This window comes from Rhinatrema bivittatum, chromosome 12, assembly GCF_901001135.1.
Source record: "Rhinatrema bivittatum chromosome 12, aRhiBiv1.1, whole genome shotgun sequence".
Lineage (NCBI taxonomy): Eukaryota > Metazoa > Chordata > Amphibia > Gymnophiona > Rhinatrematidae > Rhinatrema > Rhinatrema bivittatum.
This window is the reverse complement of record NC_042626.1, coordinates 83,438,690-83,454,743: the sequence shown is the minus strand read 5'-3', so window position 1 is coordinate 83,454,743 and position 16,054 is coordinate 83,438,690. Positions and strand designations below refer to the sequence as shown.

General features: G+C 50.9%; 1 protein-coding gene across 1 annotated transcript in view; it reads left to right on the top strand.

Annotated features, from left to right (window-relative positions):
• The window catches only part of CBX1 (chromobox 1), a 92,248-nt gene that overhangs the window by 69,515 nt on the left and 6,679 nt on the right, over nt 1–16,054 (top strand). The window contains exon 4 of the mRNA XM_029573710.1: nt 12,387–12,481. Within this exon, the coding sequence (XP_029429570.1) occupies nt 12,387–12,481 (95 nt within the window). The remainder of the gene's footprint in view (nt 1–12,386; nt 12,482–16,054) is intronic.

Genomic DNA, 16,054 nt, shown 5'->3' with positions numbered 1-16,054 from the left:
ATACTTCACTGTTGCTTCACTACAAAATGACTCAGCCTCTAGCTTGCTAATCACCCATATGTCAGGACTAGCATCCTGCTTGTCCTGGGATAAAGCAAATTGCTTACCTTGCAATAGGTGTTATCCCAGGACAGCAGGATGTTGTCCTCACGAAACCCACCCACCACCCTCGGAGTTGGGTCCAATACGTTTTATTATTTTATTTTTTGCTAAAGCTTATTGCTACATACGAGACTGAAGAGAGACCCCTGTGGCTCGAGGAATCATGGCATGCTCAGTGTGCCAGTCAAAAGTTTCTAGAAACTTTGACAGAAAGTTTTCCGCAATAGGGCTCCATCAATGTCGTCACCCATATGTGAGGACTACATCCTGCTGTCCTGGGATAACACCTATTACAAGGTAAGCAATTTTGCTTTGTCTCTTGCTAAAAAGAAAAAACATTTAGATTTAAAATATTCAACTAACCCTTCACCTGCAATTCTGCAAGTTTTGACAGTTGATAATTGTTTATTACAAACACTGAAACAATGGTTACTCAGTACATTCTACCCATATCTATTGTATGCTATGAAATTTATTTTAAAGAGTGAGTTAGAATTCCTACAGATTTATCTGAGATCTAGAAATTAAATTTGGAGCCTGTAATAATGTCTGATATTGGCATATAAAACCCAGCAGACCCATCTCCTCTGCTTATTATCCCTTTCTGGTACAAAGACTAAACCCCCCTACTACAGTGGCATTCACTTCCAGTCCTGAAGGGACCCTGAAGATGGTCAGGTCTTCAGGATACCCCTAATGATATGCATACAATAGTTGCAAGCAAATGTCTCATGCATATTCATTAAGAGTATCCTAAAACCTCAGGGGTACATTTACAAAAACGGCGCGTTCGTGTACTTTTGTTGGCGCTCCAGGCGCAAACAAAAGTACGCGGGATTTTATTAGATACGCGCGTAGCCGCTAAAATCTGGGATCGGCGCGCGCAAGGCTATCGATTCCGTATAGCCGGCGCGCGCCGAGCCGCGCAGCCTACCTCCGTTCCCTCCGAGGCCGCTCCGAAATCGGAGCGGCCTCGGAGGGAACTTTCTTTTGCCCTCCCCTCACCTTCCCCTCCCTTCCCCTACCTAACCCATCCGCCCGGCCCTGTCTAAACCCCCCCTTACCTTTGTCGGGGGATTTACGCCTCCCGGAGGGAGACGTAAATCCCTGCGCGCCAGCGGGCCGCTAGCGCGCCGGGACGCGACCTGGGGGCGGGTCCGGAGGGCGCGGCCACGCCCCCGGGCCCGCTCCCGACACGCCCCGAAAACGCTGTGCGGATCGGGCACGCCCCCTCTGAAAACCCCGGGACCTACGCGAGTCCCGGGGCTCTGCACGCGCCAGTAGGCCTATGTAAAATAGGCGCACCGGCGCGCAGGGCCCTGCTCGCCTAAATCCGCCCGGATTTAGGCGAGCAGGGCTCTTAAAATCCGCCCCTCAACCTTTTGTAGTCCTCCAGGACTGGAAGTGAATACCACTGCCCTACTTGGTCTTTCCTTTTAACGTTATTTCCGCTCAACTAAGGACCCTATGTGTCTCTCCAAGAGTCTTGCATTCTGTTCCTGTTTTTGCCTCCTCCACTGCCCGTGGGAGGCTGTTCCATGCATCCACCACCCTCTGTGAAATCTATTTTATGATACTCATCAGACCATCATCTTTTAGCATGACCACTACTTAAATGTTACACAGAAAGATGGGAAACGCTTAATATTGTCCTCTCAGACAAAGTAAATACTATATTTATTTATTTGTTGAGTTTTATATACCGTCATTCGGTAAAGCCATCATAACGGTTTACAAAATTTAAATTGTAACTCTTAACAATTGTGCAAAAGTATAACAATGTGCATATTAAACAGAGGTTAAACATTTCAAGTCAGAAAGTATCATTAAGTGGGAGAGGTTTGTTCTGGTTGGAGAGAAGTTATTTTGAGGTTTTTGGATGAAAGCTCGATTGGGAGTTAGGATGTTCAGAAGTATGAAGGTCAGTGTAGAATTTGCGGAACAGCAATGTTTTTAGGTCTTTATAACTATACACTGTGATAGAAAAATCCAGGGTGCCTAGGCACCTAAATTTCAACATCTGCGAGCAACCTGGGCCAAGAGAAGCTGCACCAAGGAGAGATTTGGGGGGGCAGGGGCAATTGATGATTTTATAAGGCCGATTTCTCCATAGGAAACTATGCTAATAAAATCTAATAGTCACACTGGTGGATTTAAATCTTTGATACTACAGAAAACATTCAGAATATATTAGACAACTTCAAAAATGAATAAAGTGGGTGTGAGAAGATATGTGGTTATGTAATGAAGGGAAAATACTGGCTCATGTTTTGGTGGCGATCAGATTTTAGGAATGCAGATACCCTCATTGCAATTTGGGGTTGAATGAACAGTATTCTAGATGGAAGATGTAGTTAATCAGAGCAATGATAAAATAAAAAAAAAAGGAGGGGGGAGACTTAGAAATCTGAAGTCATAATGAAGACACATCACCTGTAGAATCTTTTAGAATTAGGGAGCAAGCATATGAATTTTGAAAAATATGGAAAATTTTTCTTAACATCTAGGATTATTCTCTAACCATAGGATTTGCTTTCTTTTCTCATTTTTATTTTAAATATGTGACTTGTTGAATTTTTCTTCTATGTATACAAAAGTTCTGATTTGTAGTGTTCTAGATCAGCGATTCTCAACCGGTGTGTCGCAACACACCAGTGTGTGCTCCCAGTGTCCCACAGCCCCAGTTATACTTCCCTTTACCTTTTTGCTGCCCCCGTGGGCCAATGGGAAACCTCCCCCCCTCTTCCCGCCCCCATGGGCCAATTGGAAGCCTCCTCCATTCTTCCTGCCCCCGCAGACCAATCGGAAGCCTCCTCCCTTCCTGCCAGTGGGAGGAGGAAGCCTCTGATTGGCCGGTGGGGCAGGAAGAAGGGGGGCATCTCTTAGCCCAGGGGTGGGGTGGTTTATGGGGGGGCTGGGAGGAGTGGCAGTGTTCAGACCCATGGCGGCGAAGAAGCCCGACCCTGTGGCCGCCACAGGCTGGAAGTGCTGAAATTAAACACAGCGGCGAGCCACAAAGAAAAGAGGCCAGCCGTGCCAGGAACAGTGATAGAGTAGGTGTTGGATTCGTGGACCCTTGGGCCGATCGGAGCCGGAAGAGGAGCTGCTGTAGATGTTTGTAGCAGCGACCCCGACCGGGAGGCGGAGTTGACAGACTAGCGGCTGGTCGAAGGTGGAATCCTGGGAGCTCTATGCGACCAAGAGCTCTGGCGAGGAAGGCGGTGATGAAGGCGCTGGCACTGTGCTGAGAGAACCTTCGCCCTGGAAGCCGATCCTCCCCCGAGAGGAGCTCGTAGGAGTTCGGCCGCTGGGACTTAGGAGATTCACCCTGGAAGCCGGAGTCCCCCCAGGAGGAGCCCGTAGGAACCCGGCCGCTGGGGCTTAGGAGGGCCCATGGGGGCCTGGTCCGCTGCAGTCCAAGGTTGAGTGTCGAAGGGTCTTTGCTCGCCAATCCGGAGTCAGGAACCGATGGATCACCGTCAGCCAGTCCGAGGTCAGAAGCCAGAGAATCCACGTAAGCCGGTCTGGGGTCGGAAGCCAGGGGGTCAACGGAAGCCGGTCCGAGGTCAGAAGCCAGGGGGTCAACGGAAGCCGGTCCAAGGTCAGAAGCCAGAAGAAATCCAATTACCAGTCCGGGGTCAGAAGCCAAGAGGAAACGTATGCCAATCTGAGTCAGGAACCAAGTGGAAGCCGAGACAGCAGGAACGCAGCAACTGGAGACAGGAGCAAGCCTGGGAACCTCGTTGCAAGGCGACGATTAGGCCTGGCTGCAGGGTTTAAGTACCCTGGAGGCATCTGACATCATCAGGGGCGTCCCCAAGGCTTTCCCGCGCTGGCCCCTTTAAATAATCAAAAGAGACGCGCGCGTGCGTCTAGGGGGCGGGGCTTAGCGCCGCGAGGCGCCGGCTGCTCCGGCGAGGCAGGGGAACGGCAGCAGAAGCGGCTGTAGGCCCGGGCGAGCTGGGGGAATGCCGGGCCTGCGGTCGGCGGCGTCCCCGGGGCCCTGGGGAGCGCGGGATCCGCGTCAACCCGCGAGCCGGTGAGTGGCGATTCCGGGGGCGGCCCGGAATCGCAACAGTACCCCCCCTCCTACGCCCCCTCCCGGGAGGCCGTGGCTTATCCGGATGGGCCGAATGAAACTGACGAAGGAGCGCTTTGTCGAGTATGTGGGTAGAGGGTTCCCACGAGTTCTCTTCAGGGCCATAACCCTCCCAGGACAGGAGGTATTCCCACCGACGACGATGAAACCGGACATCCAGCACCTCCTGTACCGTGTAGGTGGTATCCGGATCTGAGGAAACTTCGGAGGGTTCTGGCGGAGACGGCCGGAATCGGGAGAGCACCAGTGGCTTGAGGAGGGACACATGGAAGACGTCATGGATCTTGAGCGTGGATGGCAGGCGCAGTCTGTAGGATACAGCCCCAATGCGTTCGGCCACCGGGAAAGGTCCGATGTAACGCGGCGCTAGTCTCATGGACGGAGTCCGCAATTGGATGTGTTTAGTGCTTAGCCATACCCTCGTCCCGGGTAGGAAGACCGGAGCGGGCCGTCGAGCCCTATCTGCATAAGCCTTAAAGCGGGTGGCCGTCCTGCGAAGTTTTTCCTGAGTAGTAAGCCAGAGGCGTTGGAGCTGACTGGCTGTTAGTTGTGCCGCCGGGGAGGTAACCTGCACTGGTAATGGCAACGGAGGTCTAGGCACCCTCCCATAAACTAGCTGGAAGGGAGGCTGTAGTGTAGCGGAGTGCTTGTGGCGATTATAGGAGAATTCCGCCCAGGGGATGAGAGAGGCCCAGTTGTCTTGAAGCTCATCTACAAAGGCCCTGAGAAATGTCTTCAGGGAGCGGTTAGTTCGTTCCACCTGTCCGTTACCCTGGGGGTGGAATGCCGTGGTAAAATCCAGTTGTACCCCGAATTTCCTGCATAACGCCCTCCAGTACTTGGCTGTGAATTGCGGGCCTCGATCTGAGGCGATATGCGACGGTAGGCCATGCAATCGGAAAATATGTTGAACAAATAGATCAGCCAACTCAGGGGCCGTAGGTAGCTTGGGAAGCGGGACGAAGTGAGCCATCTTCGAAAACCGATCAACGGTGACCCAAATCACGGTTTTCCCCTCAGAGAGCGGCAAGTCCACCACAAAATCTGTGGATAAGTGGGACCACGGTTCCGTGGGAATAGGGAGTGGCTGGAGCAGGCCCCAGGGGCGGCCCGGAAGTGGCTTTTGTTGAGTGCATGTGGGGCAGGACTGGACATAGAGCCGAACATCCTCCCTCACTCTTGGCCACCAGTAGAACTCGGTGAGCAAGTCAAGGGTTCGGGTAACTCCGGGGTGGCCCGCCGTCAGGGAGTCGTGTGCCCATGCCAGGACTCTTCTCCGGGAACGAGCCGGAACCACCGTCTCCCTTCGGGACCCAGCTCCGTGGCCGCCAGTAGCACTTTAGCTGGATCTAGAATGTATTGAGGAGTTTCCTCCCATCTTCAACCTCGGTAGTGCGGGAGAGAGCATCCGCCCGAACATTCTTGGCTGCGGGTCGGTAGCGAAGCGAGAAGTCGAACCGACTAAAAAAGAGAGACCACCGGGCCTGCCGAGGGTTGAGCCTCTGTGCATGTGACAAATACTGTAAATTCTTGTGGTCGGTGTACACCAGAACCGGATGTTGAGCTCCCTCCAACCACTGGCGCCACTCCTCAAAGGCCAACTTTATGGCCAGTAATTCTTTGTCCCCAATCCCGTAGTTCCTCTCTGCCGGTGAGAACTTACGGGAGAAGTATGAGCAAGGCCAGGTTTTGCCTGCTGGGGAGGTTTGGAGCAGCACCGCCCCTACCGCGACGTCAGAGGCATCCACCTCCACGATAAACTGACGCTGAGGATCTGGATGACGGAGACAGGTGTCCTGTAAGAAGGCGTCCTTGAGATCCTGGAAGGCCTGTGTAGCAGCGGGGGACCAGTTTCGCGCATCCGCGCCCTTTCGTGTAAGGGCCGTCAGGGGGGCTACCAGACTGGAGTAATGCGGGATGAACTGTCGGTAGAAATTAGCGAATCCTAAGAATCGTTGGAGTGCTTTCACCCCCGACGGCTGTGGCCAGGTCCTGATGGCGCTCACTTTGTCGGGGTCCATACGGAAGCCAGTGGAGGAGACAATATACCCCAAGAATGGCAGAGACTCCTGTTCGAATTGGCACTTTTCTAGTTTGGCGTATAAACGATTCTCCCTTAGTTTCAGTAGAACTTGGCGCACATGTTGCCGATGTGCCTCGAGGTCCTGAGAATATATCAGTACATCGTCTAAATATACGATGACGGAAGTGTATAAGAAGTCACGGAGCACCTCGTTCATCAGGTTTTGGAATACCGCGGGGGCGTTGCAGAGGCCAAAAGGCATGACCAGGTATTCATAATGGCCGTCCCTGGTATTAAAAGCGGTCTTCCACTCGTCCCCAGGGCGTATGCGGACGAGGTTATAGGCGCCTCGGAGGTCCAATTTAGTGAAGACGCGAGCGCCTTGGAGGCGGTCCAGCAACTCCGGAATCAGAGGCAACGGATAACGATCCCTGCGAGTGATCTGGTTCAAGCCCCGATAATCTATACAGGGGCGAAGAGACCCATCCTTCTTTCCCACGAAGAAAAACCCGGCTCCGGCCGGGGATTTCGATGGCCTGATGAAACCCCGATCCAAGTTCTCCTTTATATAGGCTGATATGGCTTGGGTCTCTGGCAGAGACAAAGGGTAAACTCTCCCACGGGGCGGTGTAGTTCCTGGAAGTAAATTAATTGCGCAATCAAATGGTCGATGCTCCGGGAGCAACTCTGCCTTTTCTTTGGAGAAGACATCCTGGAATGCATGGTACTGGGGAGGAACCGTTAACGGGGCTGTGCAGAGTGAGACGGGTTGTAGTGGGCGTGCGGGAAGGCAATGACGGCGGCACGCCGGACTCCAGGAGACGATCTGAAGGGACCTCCAATCAATCACCGGGGAGTGTTCCCTAAGCCAGGGTAGACCCAGGATGACTGGGTGGATGGATTTTTCGAGAATAAGAAACGAGATTTCCTCCTGGTGGAGGGCTCCAACCTGGAGCTTCAGAGGACTGGTGCGAGTGGATATTAACCCAGGAAGGGGGTTCCCTTGAATGGAAGAAACCCGCACAGGCGGTTCCTGCGGACGGACCTCGAGCTGTAGCTGCTGTACCAGCTCCTGGAGGACGAAATTCCCCCCGGATCCAGAGTCGATTAGGGCTAGGGTGTCGAAGCCTCCCTCTGGAAGGCAAAGTCGTACAGGAACGGTGCATGGGGAGCTGGGAGAAATGTTGCCTAGAGTCAACTCCCCGCTGAGCTCTAGGTTCGGGCGTTTCCCGGCCGTTCGGTACAACGGGCCAGAAAATGCCCCTGGGCCCCGCAGTAAAGACACAGTCCTAAGGTACGGCGGCGTCTGCGCTCCTCGGAAGATAGAGGGCCGCGGCCCAACTGCATAGGTTCCTCTGTAGATGGAGTTGTGGCTGCAGGTGGTGAAGGCCGAGCTCGAGGCGGAGTGGTCCGACGGACGGAGAGCCCCTGGGCGGGCCTTCGCTCTCGGAACCGGCGCTGGATACGCCGGTCCACGCGCCCGGCCAATTCAATAAGTTCCTGCAAGTCGTCCGGAAGATCTCGGGCCGCTAGTTCATCCTGGAGCCGAGAAGACAGACCCTCCAGGAAGATCCCATGCAAGCTGTCCTCGCCCCAACCCAGTTCGCTGGCCAGGGTTTGGAATTCCATTGCAAATTCTTCAAGGGGGCGATTTCCTTGCTTCAGTTGAAGGATCTCTGAGGCAGCTGTGGAGGCCCGGGATGGTTCGTCAAATATCCTGCGGAAAGCCTTGACAAATTGCACGAGGTTATTTAAACGGGAATCTTGGCGCTCCCAAAGGGAGGAAGCCCAAGTCAAAGGTTTCCCATCCAGCAGAGAAATAATGTATGTCGTCTTTGCTCGGTCTGTGGTGAACTGTGCTGGCAGGAGGTCAAAACGAATGTAACAGTGATTAAGGAATCCCCGACAGGTCTTCGGATTCCCAGAGTACCTAGGAGGTGCTGGCATCTGTACCGGAACAGGGGAATTTGAGTGGATCTGAGACGTGGAAGCTGCGGAGTGAGCTGCAGAAGTCCCTCCTACCCGGTCCGTCAGGCGTTGGACGGCAGACATCAAGGTATCCAGGCAGGATTGCTGTTGCTGCAGCTTCTGGGCAATACCCGGAATGGCTTTTAGGCCGGCAAGGTCCGCCGGGTCCATGGCCTTGCAATCTGTTGGATTCGTGGACCCTTGGGCCGATCGGAGCCGGAAGAGGAGCTGCTGTAGATGTTTGTAGCAGCGACCCCGACCGGGAGGCGGAGTTGACAGACTAGCGGCTGGTCGAAGGTGGAATCCTGGGAGCTCTATGCGACCAAGAGCTCTGGCGAGGAAGGCGGTGATGAAGGCGCTGGCACTGTGCTGAGAGAACCTTCGCCCTGGAAGCCGATCCTCCCCCGAGAGGAGCTCGTAGGAGTTCGGCCGCTGGGACTTAGGAGATTCACCCTGGAAGCCGGAGTCCCCCCAGGAGGAGCCCGTAGGAACCCGGCCGCTGGGGCTTAGGAGGGCCCACGGGGGCCTGGTCCGCTGCAGTCCAAGGTTGAGTGTCGAAGGGTCTTTGCTCGCCAATCCGGAGTCAGGAACCGATGGATCACCGTCAGCCAGTCCGAGGTCAGAAGCCAGAGAATCCACGTAAGCCGGTCTGGGGTCGGAAGCCAGGGGGTCAACGGAAGCCGGTCCGAGGTCAGAAGCCAGGGGGTCAACGGAAGCCGGTCCAAGGTCAGAAGCCAGAAGAAATCCAATTACCAGTCCGGGGTCAGAAGCCAAGAGGAAACGTATGCCAATCCGAGTCAGGAACCAAGTGGAAGCCGAGACAGCAGGAACGCAGCAACTGGAGACAGGAGCAAGCCTGGGAACCTCGTTGCAAGGCGACGATTAGGCCTGGCTGCAGGGTTTAAGTACCCTGGAGGCATCTGACATCAGGGGCGTCCCCAAGGCTTTCCCGCGCTGGCCCCTTTAAATAATCAAAAGAGACGCGCGCGTGCGTCTAGGGGGCGGGGCTTAGCGCCGCGAGGCGCCGGCTGCTCCGGCGAGGCAGGGGAACGGCAGCAGAAGCGGCTGTAGGCCCGGGCGAGCTGGGGGAATGCCGGGCCTGCGGTCGGCGGCGTCCCCGGGGCCCTGGGGAGCGCGGGATCCGCGTCAACCCGCGAGCCGGTGAGTGGCGATTCCGGGGGCGGCCCGGAATCGCAACAGTAGGGATTCCCCAAAACGGCAGTGTGTCACAAGCATGAAGAGGCCGGTTGCTCCGGGATTCCCCCCCATGCAACAGTGAGCACGGCAGAACCGCAATTAAAGTAAAAGTGGCACTCAGCCATGCTGATTTCAGATGGGGCAATTGGAGCACCCAGCGGCCGTAAAAGCAGGCAGATGGGGGGCCGCGGGAGCCTAAAATAAATGTTTGCTGCTTCAGTGCAGCTGAGAAGGCAGGGGCAGCACTGGGAAATCTGCCACTGCAAAATTAAAGGGGAACACAGCATTGGGGCTCTAAGCAAAGTGTGTGTGAGAGACAGACTGGGCAGGGAGGTGATGGGGGTGTGTGTGAGAGACAGTCTGGGCAGGGAGGTGACTGGGGTGTGTGTGAGAGACAGACTGGGCAGGGAGGTGACGGGTGTGTGAGAGACAGACTGGGCAGGGAGGTGACGGGTGTGTGTGAGAGAGAGATAGGACAGGGAGGTGACTGGGGTGTGTGTGAGACCGAGACTGGTCGTAGGGTTTAATGTGTGTGTGTGTGTGTATGACTTGTGGGCCCTAAAGGTGAGGACAGAGCTTCAGCAGCCGCTGCTGCTCCTGGTATGTGCTTTCAAGGGAAAAGAGTAGGAGAGTTGCTGAAGAGGGTAAGTATAGGTGGCATTTTAAGTTTATTTTTCTTGATTTCTGACATTTTAATTGAGTATTATGTGATGTGTCTGCTGTTTTGAAATATTTAATTGATATTTAGACAGTTTTAATAATTTTGATGAGTTTTAATTGTTTGATGTTATTCTGTTCATCAGCTGTTTTGAAACATTTATTAATATAGTTTTACAATTATTTCTGTGTGGGGATCTATAGCAGCTTGGCTTGTTCTGTTTTCCTAATAGGAGGTATATTAGTGTTTAGGACCTGATTTAATATTTGTTTGTGTTGCCTTTTCATAGATAGGGTTGTTATGTGTTCCATGATGCAGGTGTAACTTTGTTCAGATTAGTTTCTGTGCATTATTGCAGATCCTGGACTGTGTTAGGTGCTATTTCTCTTTCCATTTCTCCAGGTTTGCACTGCATGCAGAGTGGCTTTTTTTGGTTTGCCATTCCAGTTTGTCTCCATATTTATAATGTGTAGTCTTTCTGTACTTGGTGAAGGTCAGTTCCTTGTGTGTGACCGAGGTGAGGTATTTTACTAGCATGTAGGCAATTGTATCAAACTTATTTGTTGTGTTTTCTCAATAGGATGTGCATCAGTGGTAAATTACTGTCTTTTCATAAGGAAGGCTATTGTGCCTGGTAGTAAAGAAAGTTTGTTTTGCTTTTACTGAGATGTCATCAGAACCAGAATATCTTTTTTGTATGGCAAGTTGTGATGTTTTGTATGGCCCTAGATCTGCTCTGCATCCAAAGTTAGGGGTCAAGGGGGTTCCCGTGGATGCAGAGTGTATGTTTACATATAGCTCCATGACGGTCATATGTTCAGTGTGTAATGCATGTGAGAACCATCTGTCAGGTGTGTCCAGGCCGAAAAAAGGTTGAGTACACTGTTCTAGATATTGCATGTTAGGACCTAAATCGAAAAGGAAGGAGGAAGGATTTAGTAGCCAGCAATTTGGGGCCATGAATTAAAGACTTAGCTCTGCCACTCAAACCTTGGCTAAATGATCTTATGTTCCTTTGTGTCCAGAATCCAATGGGAAACAGGCAGATAAGGGTGGTTGGGTCAGAGTGGGGTAATCTGTAGGTGTTTACTTACATAGAAACATAGGAAACATAGAAATGATGGCAGAAGAAGACCAAACGGCCCATCCAGTCTGCCCAGCAAGCTTTCGTACTTTTTTTTCTTTCACATACTTATCTGTTTCTCTTGGCTCTTAGTAACCTTTTTTTAATTCTATTTCCCTTCCACCCCCGCCAGTAATGTAGAGAGCAGTGTTGGACCTGCATCTAAGTGAAATAGCTTAATTTAGTTAGGGGTATTAACCACCGCAATAAGCAAGCTATACCCATGCTTATCTATTTATTCAGACTATGTAATTCAGTACTTGTTGATTGTTGCCTGAATATAGATCCACCTTTCTTCATTCCCCCCTGCCGTTGAAGCAGAGAGCCATGCTGGCTATGCATTGAAAGTGAAGTATCAGTCTTGCTCCCCTGCCATTGAAGCAGAGGGCTATGCTGGATATGTGTGAATTGACAAAATTTCCTCCTCTGTCGTTGAAGCAAAGGGCTATGCTGGCTTTGCTTTGAAAGTGAAATCAGACTTGCTCCCCTGCCGTTGAAGCAGAGGGCTATGCTGGATATGCGTGAATTGACAAAATTTCCTCCCCTGCCGTTGAAGCAGAGGGCTATGCTGGATATGTGTGAATTGTCAAAAATTTCCTCCCCTGCTGTTGCTTGAAAGTGAAGTATCAGGTATTTTTTTGGTTTGGGGTAGTAACCGCCGTAACAAGCAAGCTACTCCCCTGCTTTTATGTGGTTGCAAATCCTTTTTTCCACATTTCTTCTTGCCGTTGAAGCATAGAACAATGTTGGAGTCGCATTATTGAATAAGGATATTCATCTCCAGGTAGTAGCCAACATTCCCTCAAGCCACCCCAATGCCTCTAGTCTTCATTCACATCCTCTAGACTTTATGGATACACAGTATACTTCAGTGCCTTAATCTCTTCCCTCTTAATGTCCTCTCTCTGTCTAGAGTATATTTTGGCAATTCACTCCCTTTTATAGGTCAGCTACAGTAAACAGGGAGTTGGGCTTCTCTTTATTTTTATTTTTTATTCCACAATATTAGATATGTTCAATGTGGATTACAATTGGTACGTACACAGTCATGTTCATATGCAATACATAACGCACAACTATTCTCTTCCCTTTCTCACCCCATGTTGGGAATCATGGTAAGCGGAAGCTCTTGAGATGTGCTCTGGCCCTGAAAAATACAGTAAAACACAGCACATGTACATTTTCCAGACTGACTCTGCATCTCTTGTCTTTGTAGGCAGAGAAACCACGTGGATTTGCCAGGGGTTTAGAGCCTGAGCGGATTATTGGTGCCACTGATTCTAGCGGGGAGCTCATGTTCCTGATGAAATGGTGAGAGTCCTCCCATAATGCAGCTGTTTTTCTCTCAGCTTGTCCTGGGCATTTCTCACCCCTTAATCTGTCTCTAAAACTATTCTAGCAGCCTGTTTCAGAAGTTGCTAAGAATCCTGGTTTGCATGCGATGCATGTTATTGACCATGAGCCTTAGGATGGGGTGAAAAACTCTGGCATTTTTGTTCACATTTCTGTTCTGCATCTTTTCAGAAAATTATTTTAACCCTTTATTTGCAAGTTGGCAGCATGTTTGCTTATGCTGTACATATTTATGTGCTGTCTTATAATTACATGTACATGCTCTTACAGTTTTGTGCACATTTCTCAAAGAGCAATAAGCAATGGCTTATGTAATTTTAAGTGGATGTTTTATTTGTGCATGCTTTCATACACATGCTTACACTTTATTCTGTTAACATGTATTCATACCTTATTTTGGTTTTGAGGGTTGTGGGAAGTGTTTTCTTCCCTACCCCTCCAGTTCAATTAGCATTTACTTCTGGGGGGTGGGGGGGGGCCTACAATGCCATGATTCTCCATTCACCACTTGAGGTGTCTCCGAGTGCTGTATAACTTAGTCATCGAGTCCTAGGATCCCTCCAAAACCTGGTACCGTATTTTCCGGCGTATAAGACGACTTTTTAACCCAAGAAAATCTTCTCAAAAGTCGGGGGTCGTCTTATACGCCGGGCACACCTGCTCTCTGACCAGTTTCTCTCAATCACACACACATGCTCTCAATCAAATGCATTCTCGCACTTACACACAGGCAGGCTGCTTCTCTCTCTCTCTCTCTCTCACTTCCACCCCCACCCCCGAGCACAAATAGTAGCTGCATCACCTCCTCCTCCAGCCCCCGCAGGCCAAGAAAGAAGAAACCCATCGGCCGCGGGAGGCTCATGCTGCTCTCTCCTTTCCCGATTACCAGCTCCTTCGACTGCTCGGGGCCGATGCTGCTATCTTTTCATGCGGCACGGCTTTCTCCTTCCCGCGCACCGCACTGCCGTTGCCGCTGGGCTAAAAGCACTTTCAAGCCCAGCGGGAACGGCAGCGGTGCAAAAAAAAAAAAAAGCTGTGGCATCCGCGGCTGGCCTTGTCTTCTTCCCGCCCCCCCCCCCCCCCTTTGAACCGGAACAGGAAGTGATGCGCGGGAAGAAAGAGCCGTGCCGCGTGAAAAAATAGCAGCGGCGCAGCAGCAGCAGCCCCTGAGCAGTCGAAGGAGCTGGTAATCGGGAAAGGAGACAGCAGCGTGAGCCTCCCGCGGCCGATGGGTTTCTTCTTTCTTGGCCTGCGGGGGCTGGAGGAGGAAGCTGCTGCAGCTACTATTTGTGCTGGGGGGGGCGTGGAAGTGAGAGAGAGAGAGAAGCAGCCACCCTGCCTGTGTGTAAGTGAGAGAGAGAGAGAGAAGCAGCCAGCCTGTGTGTAAGTGAGAGAGAGAGAGAGAGAAGCAGCCAGCCTGTGTGTAAGTGAGAGAGAGAGAGAGAGAAGCAGCCAGCCTGTGTGTAAGGGAGAGAGAGAGAGAGAAGCAGCCAGCCTGTGTGTAAGTGAGAGAGAGAGAGAGAGAGAAGCAGCCAGCCTGTGTGTAAGGGAGAGAGAGAGAGAGAGAGAAGCAGCCAGCCTGTGTGTAAGTGAGAGAGAGAGAGAGAAGCAGCCAGCCTGTGTGTAAGTGAGAGAGAGAGAGAAGCAGCCAGCCTGTGTGTAAGTGAGAGAGAGAGAGAAGCAGCCAGCCTGTGTGTAAGTGAGAGAGAGAGAGAGAGAAGCAGCCAGCCTGTGTGTAAGTGAGAGAGAGAGAGAAGCAGCCAGCCTGTGTGTAAGTGAGAGAGAGAGAGAGAAGCAGCCAGCCTGTGTGTAAGTGAGAGAGAGAGAGAGAGAGAGAGAAGCAGCCAGCCTGTGTGTAAGTGAGAGAATGCATTTGATTGAGAGCATGTGTGTGATTGAGAGAAACTGGTCAGCGAGCTCATGTGTGTGAGAGACAATGAAAGTGACTGCTCAGAGAGATGACTGATGTGTATGTGAGTGTGAGAGAGAGAAAAAGCATGGAAGTGAGAAATCTGGGTATGTGAGAAAGCATGGGAGTAAGAAGCCTGATTATGTGAGAGAGAGCATGGGAGCGGGAGGACTGGCTGTGTGTGTGTGTGTGCGCGTGCATGAGAGAGAGAGACTGGTTGATAAGGTGACGGTGTGTGTGAGAGAAAGAGACTGCTGTGTGTGAATGTGAGAGAAAGAATGTGATTCAGGGAATGAGAAGCCTGTGCACGTGGAGAGTGAGCATGGAAATGAGAGAGAGACTGGTGTGTGTGTGTGTGTGTGTGTGTGTGAGAGACAGAGAAAGTGATTATGAGAGTGAGAAGCCCGTATATGTACGGTAAGCAGAACACGGGAGTGGGAAGCCTGTGTGTGTGTATGGCATGAGAGAAACTGTTCAGGAAGGTGTCTGGTGTGTGTGTCAAAGACTGTTTGGGAAATGATTGGTGCGTGAGAGACAGAAACTGGTCATGGGGGCATGACTGGTATGGTGTGTGTGTGAGAGACATGGGCCCTAAGGAAGAGGAAGAGGAATAGGAGAGCTGCTGGAGGGGGTAAGGAAAGGTGGCTTTTTAAGTTTATTTTTCTTGATTGACTGCCATTTTAATTATTTAATATTATGTGATGTGTCTGCTTTTTTGAAATATTTTATTGGTGTTTGGAGAATGTTTAATAGTTTTTATGAGTTTTTAATTGTTGGATGTTATTCTGTTCATAGCTGTTTTGAAACATTTATTCTGCTTATTAGTATAGTTTTACAATTATTTATGTGTGGGGATCTATAGCTGCTTGCTAGTTCTGTTTTCCTAATAAAAGGTATATTGGTTTTTAGGGCCTGATATACGGTATTTGTAGTGTTGCCTTTTCATAGATAGGGTTGCTCCTGTTTGAGTGTAAAATTATTTTTTTTCTTAAAAATATGTATAAAAAAGGGGGGGTCGTCTTATACGCCCAGTCGTCTTATACACCGGAAAATACGGTATATATACACAGTCCCTGTTGCACGATGGCAGAGATTCCTGGATGGGGGTGATGGTTGTAAACTGGACTCAAGAATCAGACATGGCTCTTCTGCATGGCAGTATTGGTATAAAGCTGGACTAGATCTGTTTGTTCCTTGTTGGTTCTGGCATTTGTCTTACTGCATTCTGTTTGTATAGGTCATTTGCTCTCAAACTTACTGTTTTTGTGTGCATATTTTTCTCACAGGACAAGCAGGATGGTAGTCCTCACATATGGGTGACATCATAGGATGGAGCCCAATCACGGAACACTTTTGTCAAAGTTTCTAGAACTTTGACTGGCACCTACTGGGCATGGCACTAAATCTGCAGCCAGCAGGGGTCCCCCTTCAGTCTTCTTTTTTCCACGCAGCAGTAGCCACGCGGGTTAAGGAGCTCCACAGCGATTCCTGACAGGAATTTTCCTCACGGAATTACTAACAACTTTCATACCCCACAGGGGTCCCTCCGAATTTTTGACTCCGTGGTACTCCGGTAAGTCCGTTTTTGGTCGATTCCCGTTGAGTTTGACCCTCGCGGCCTA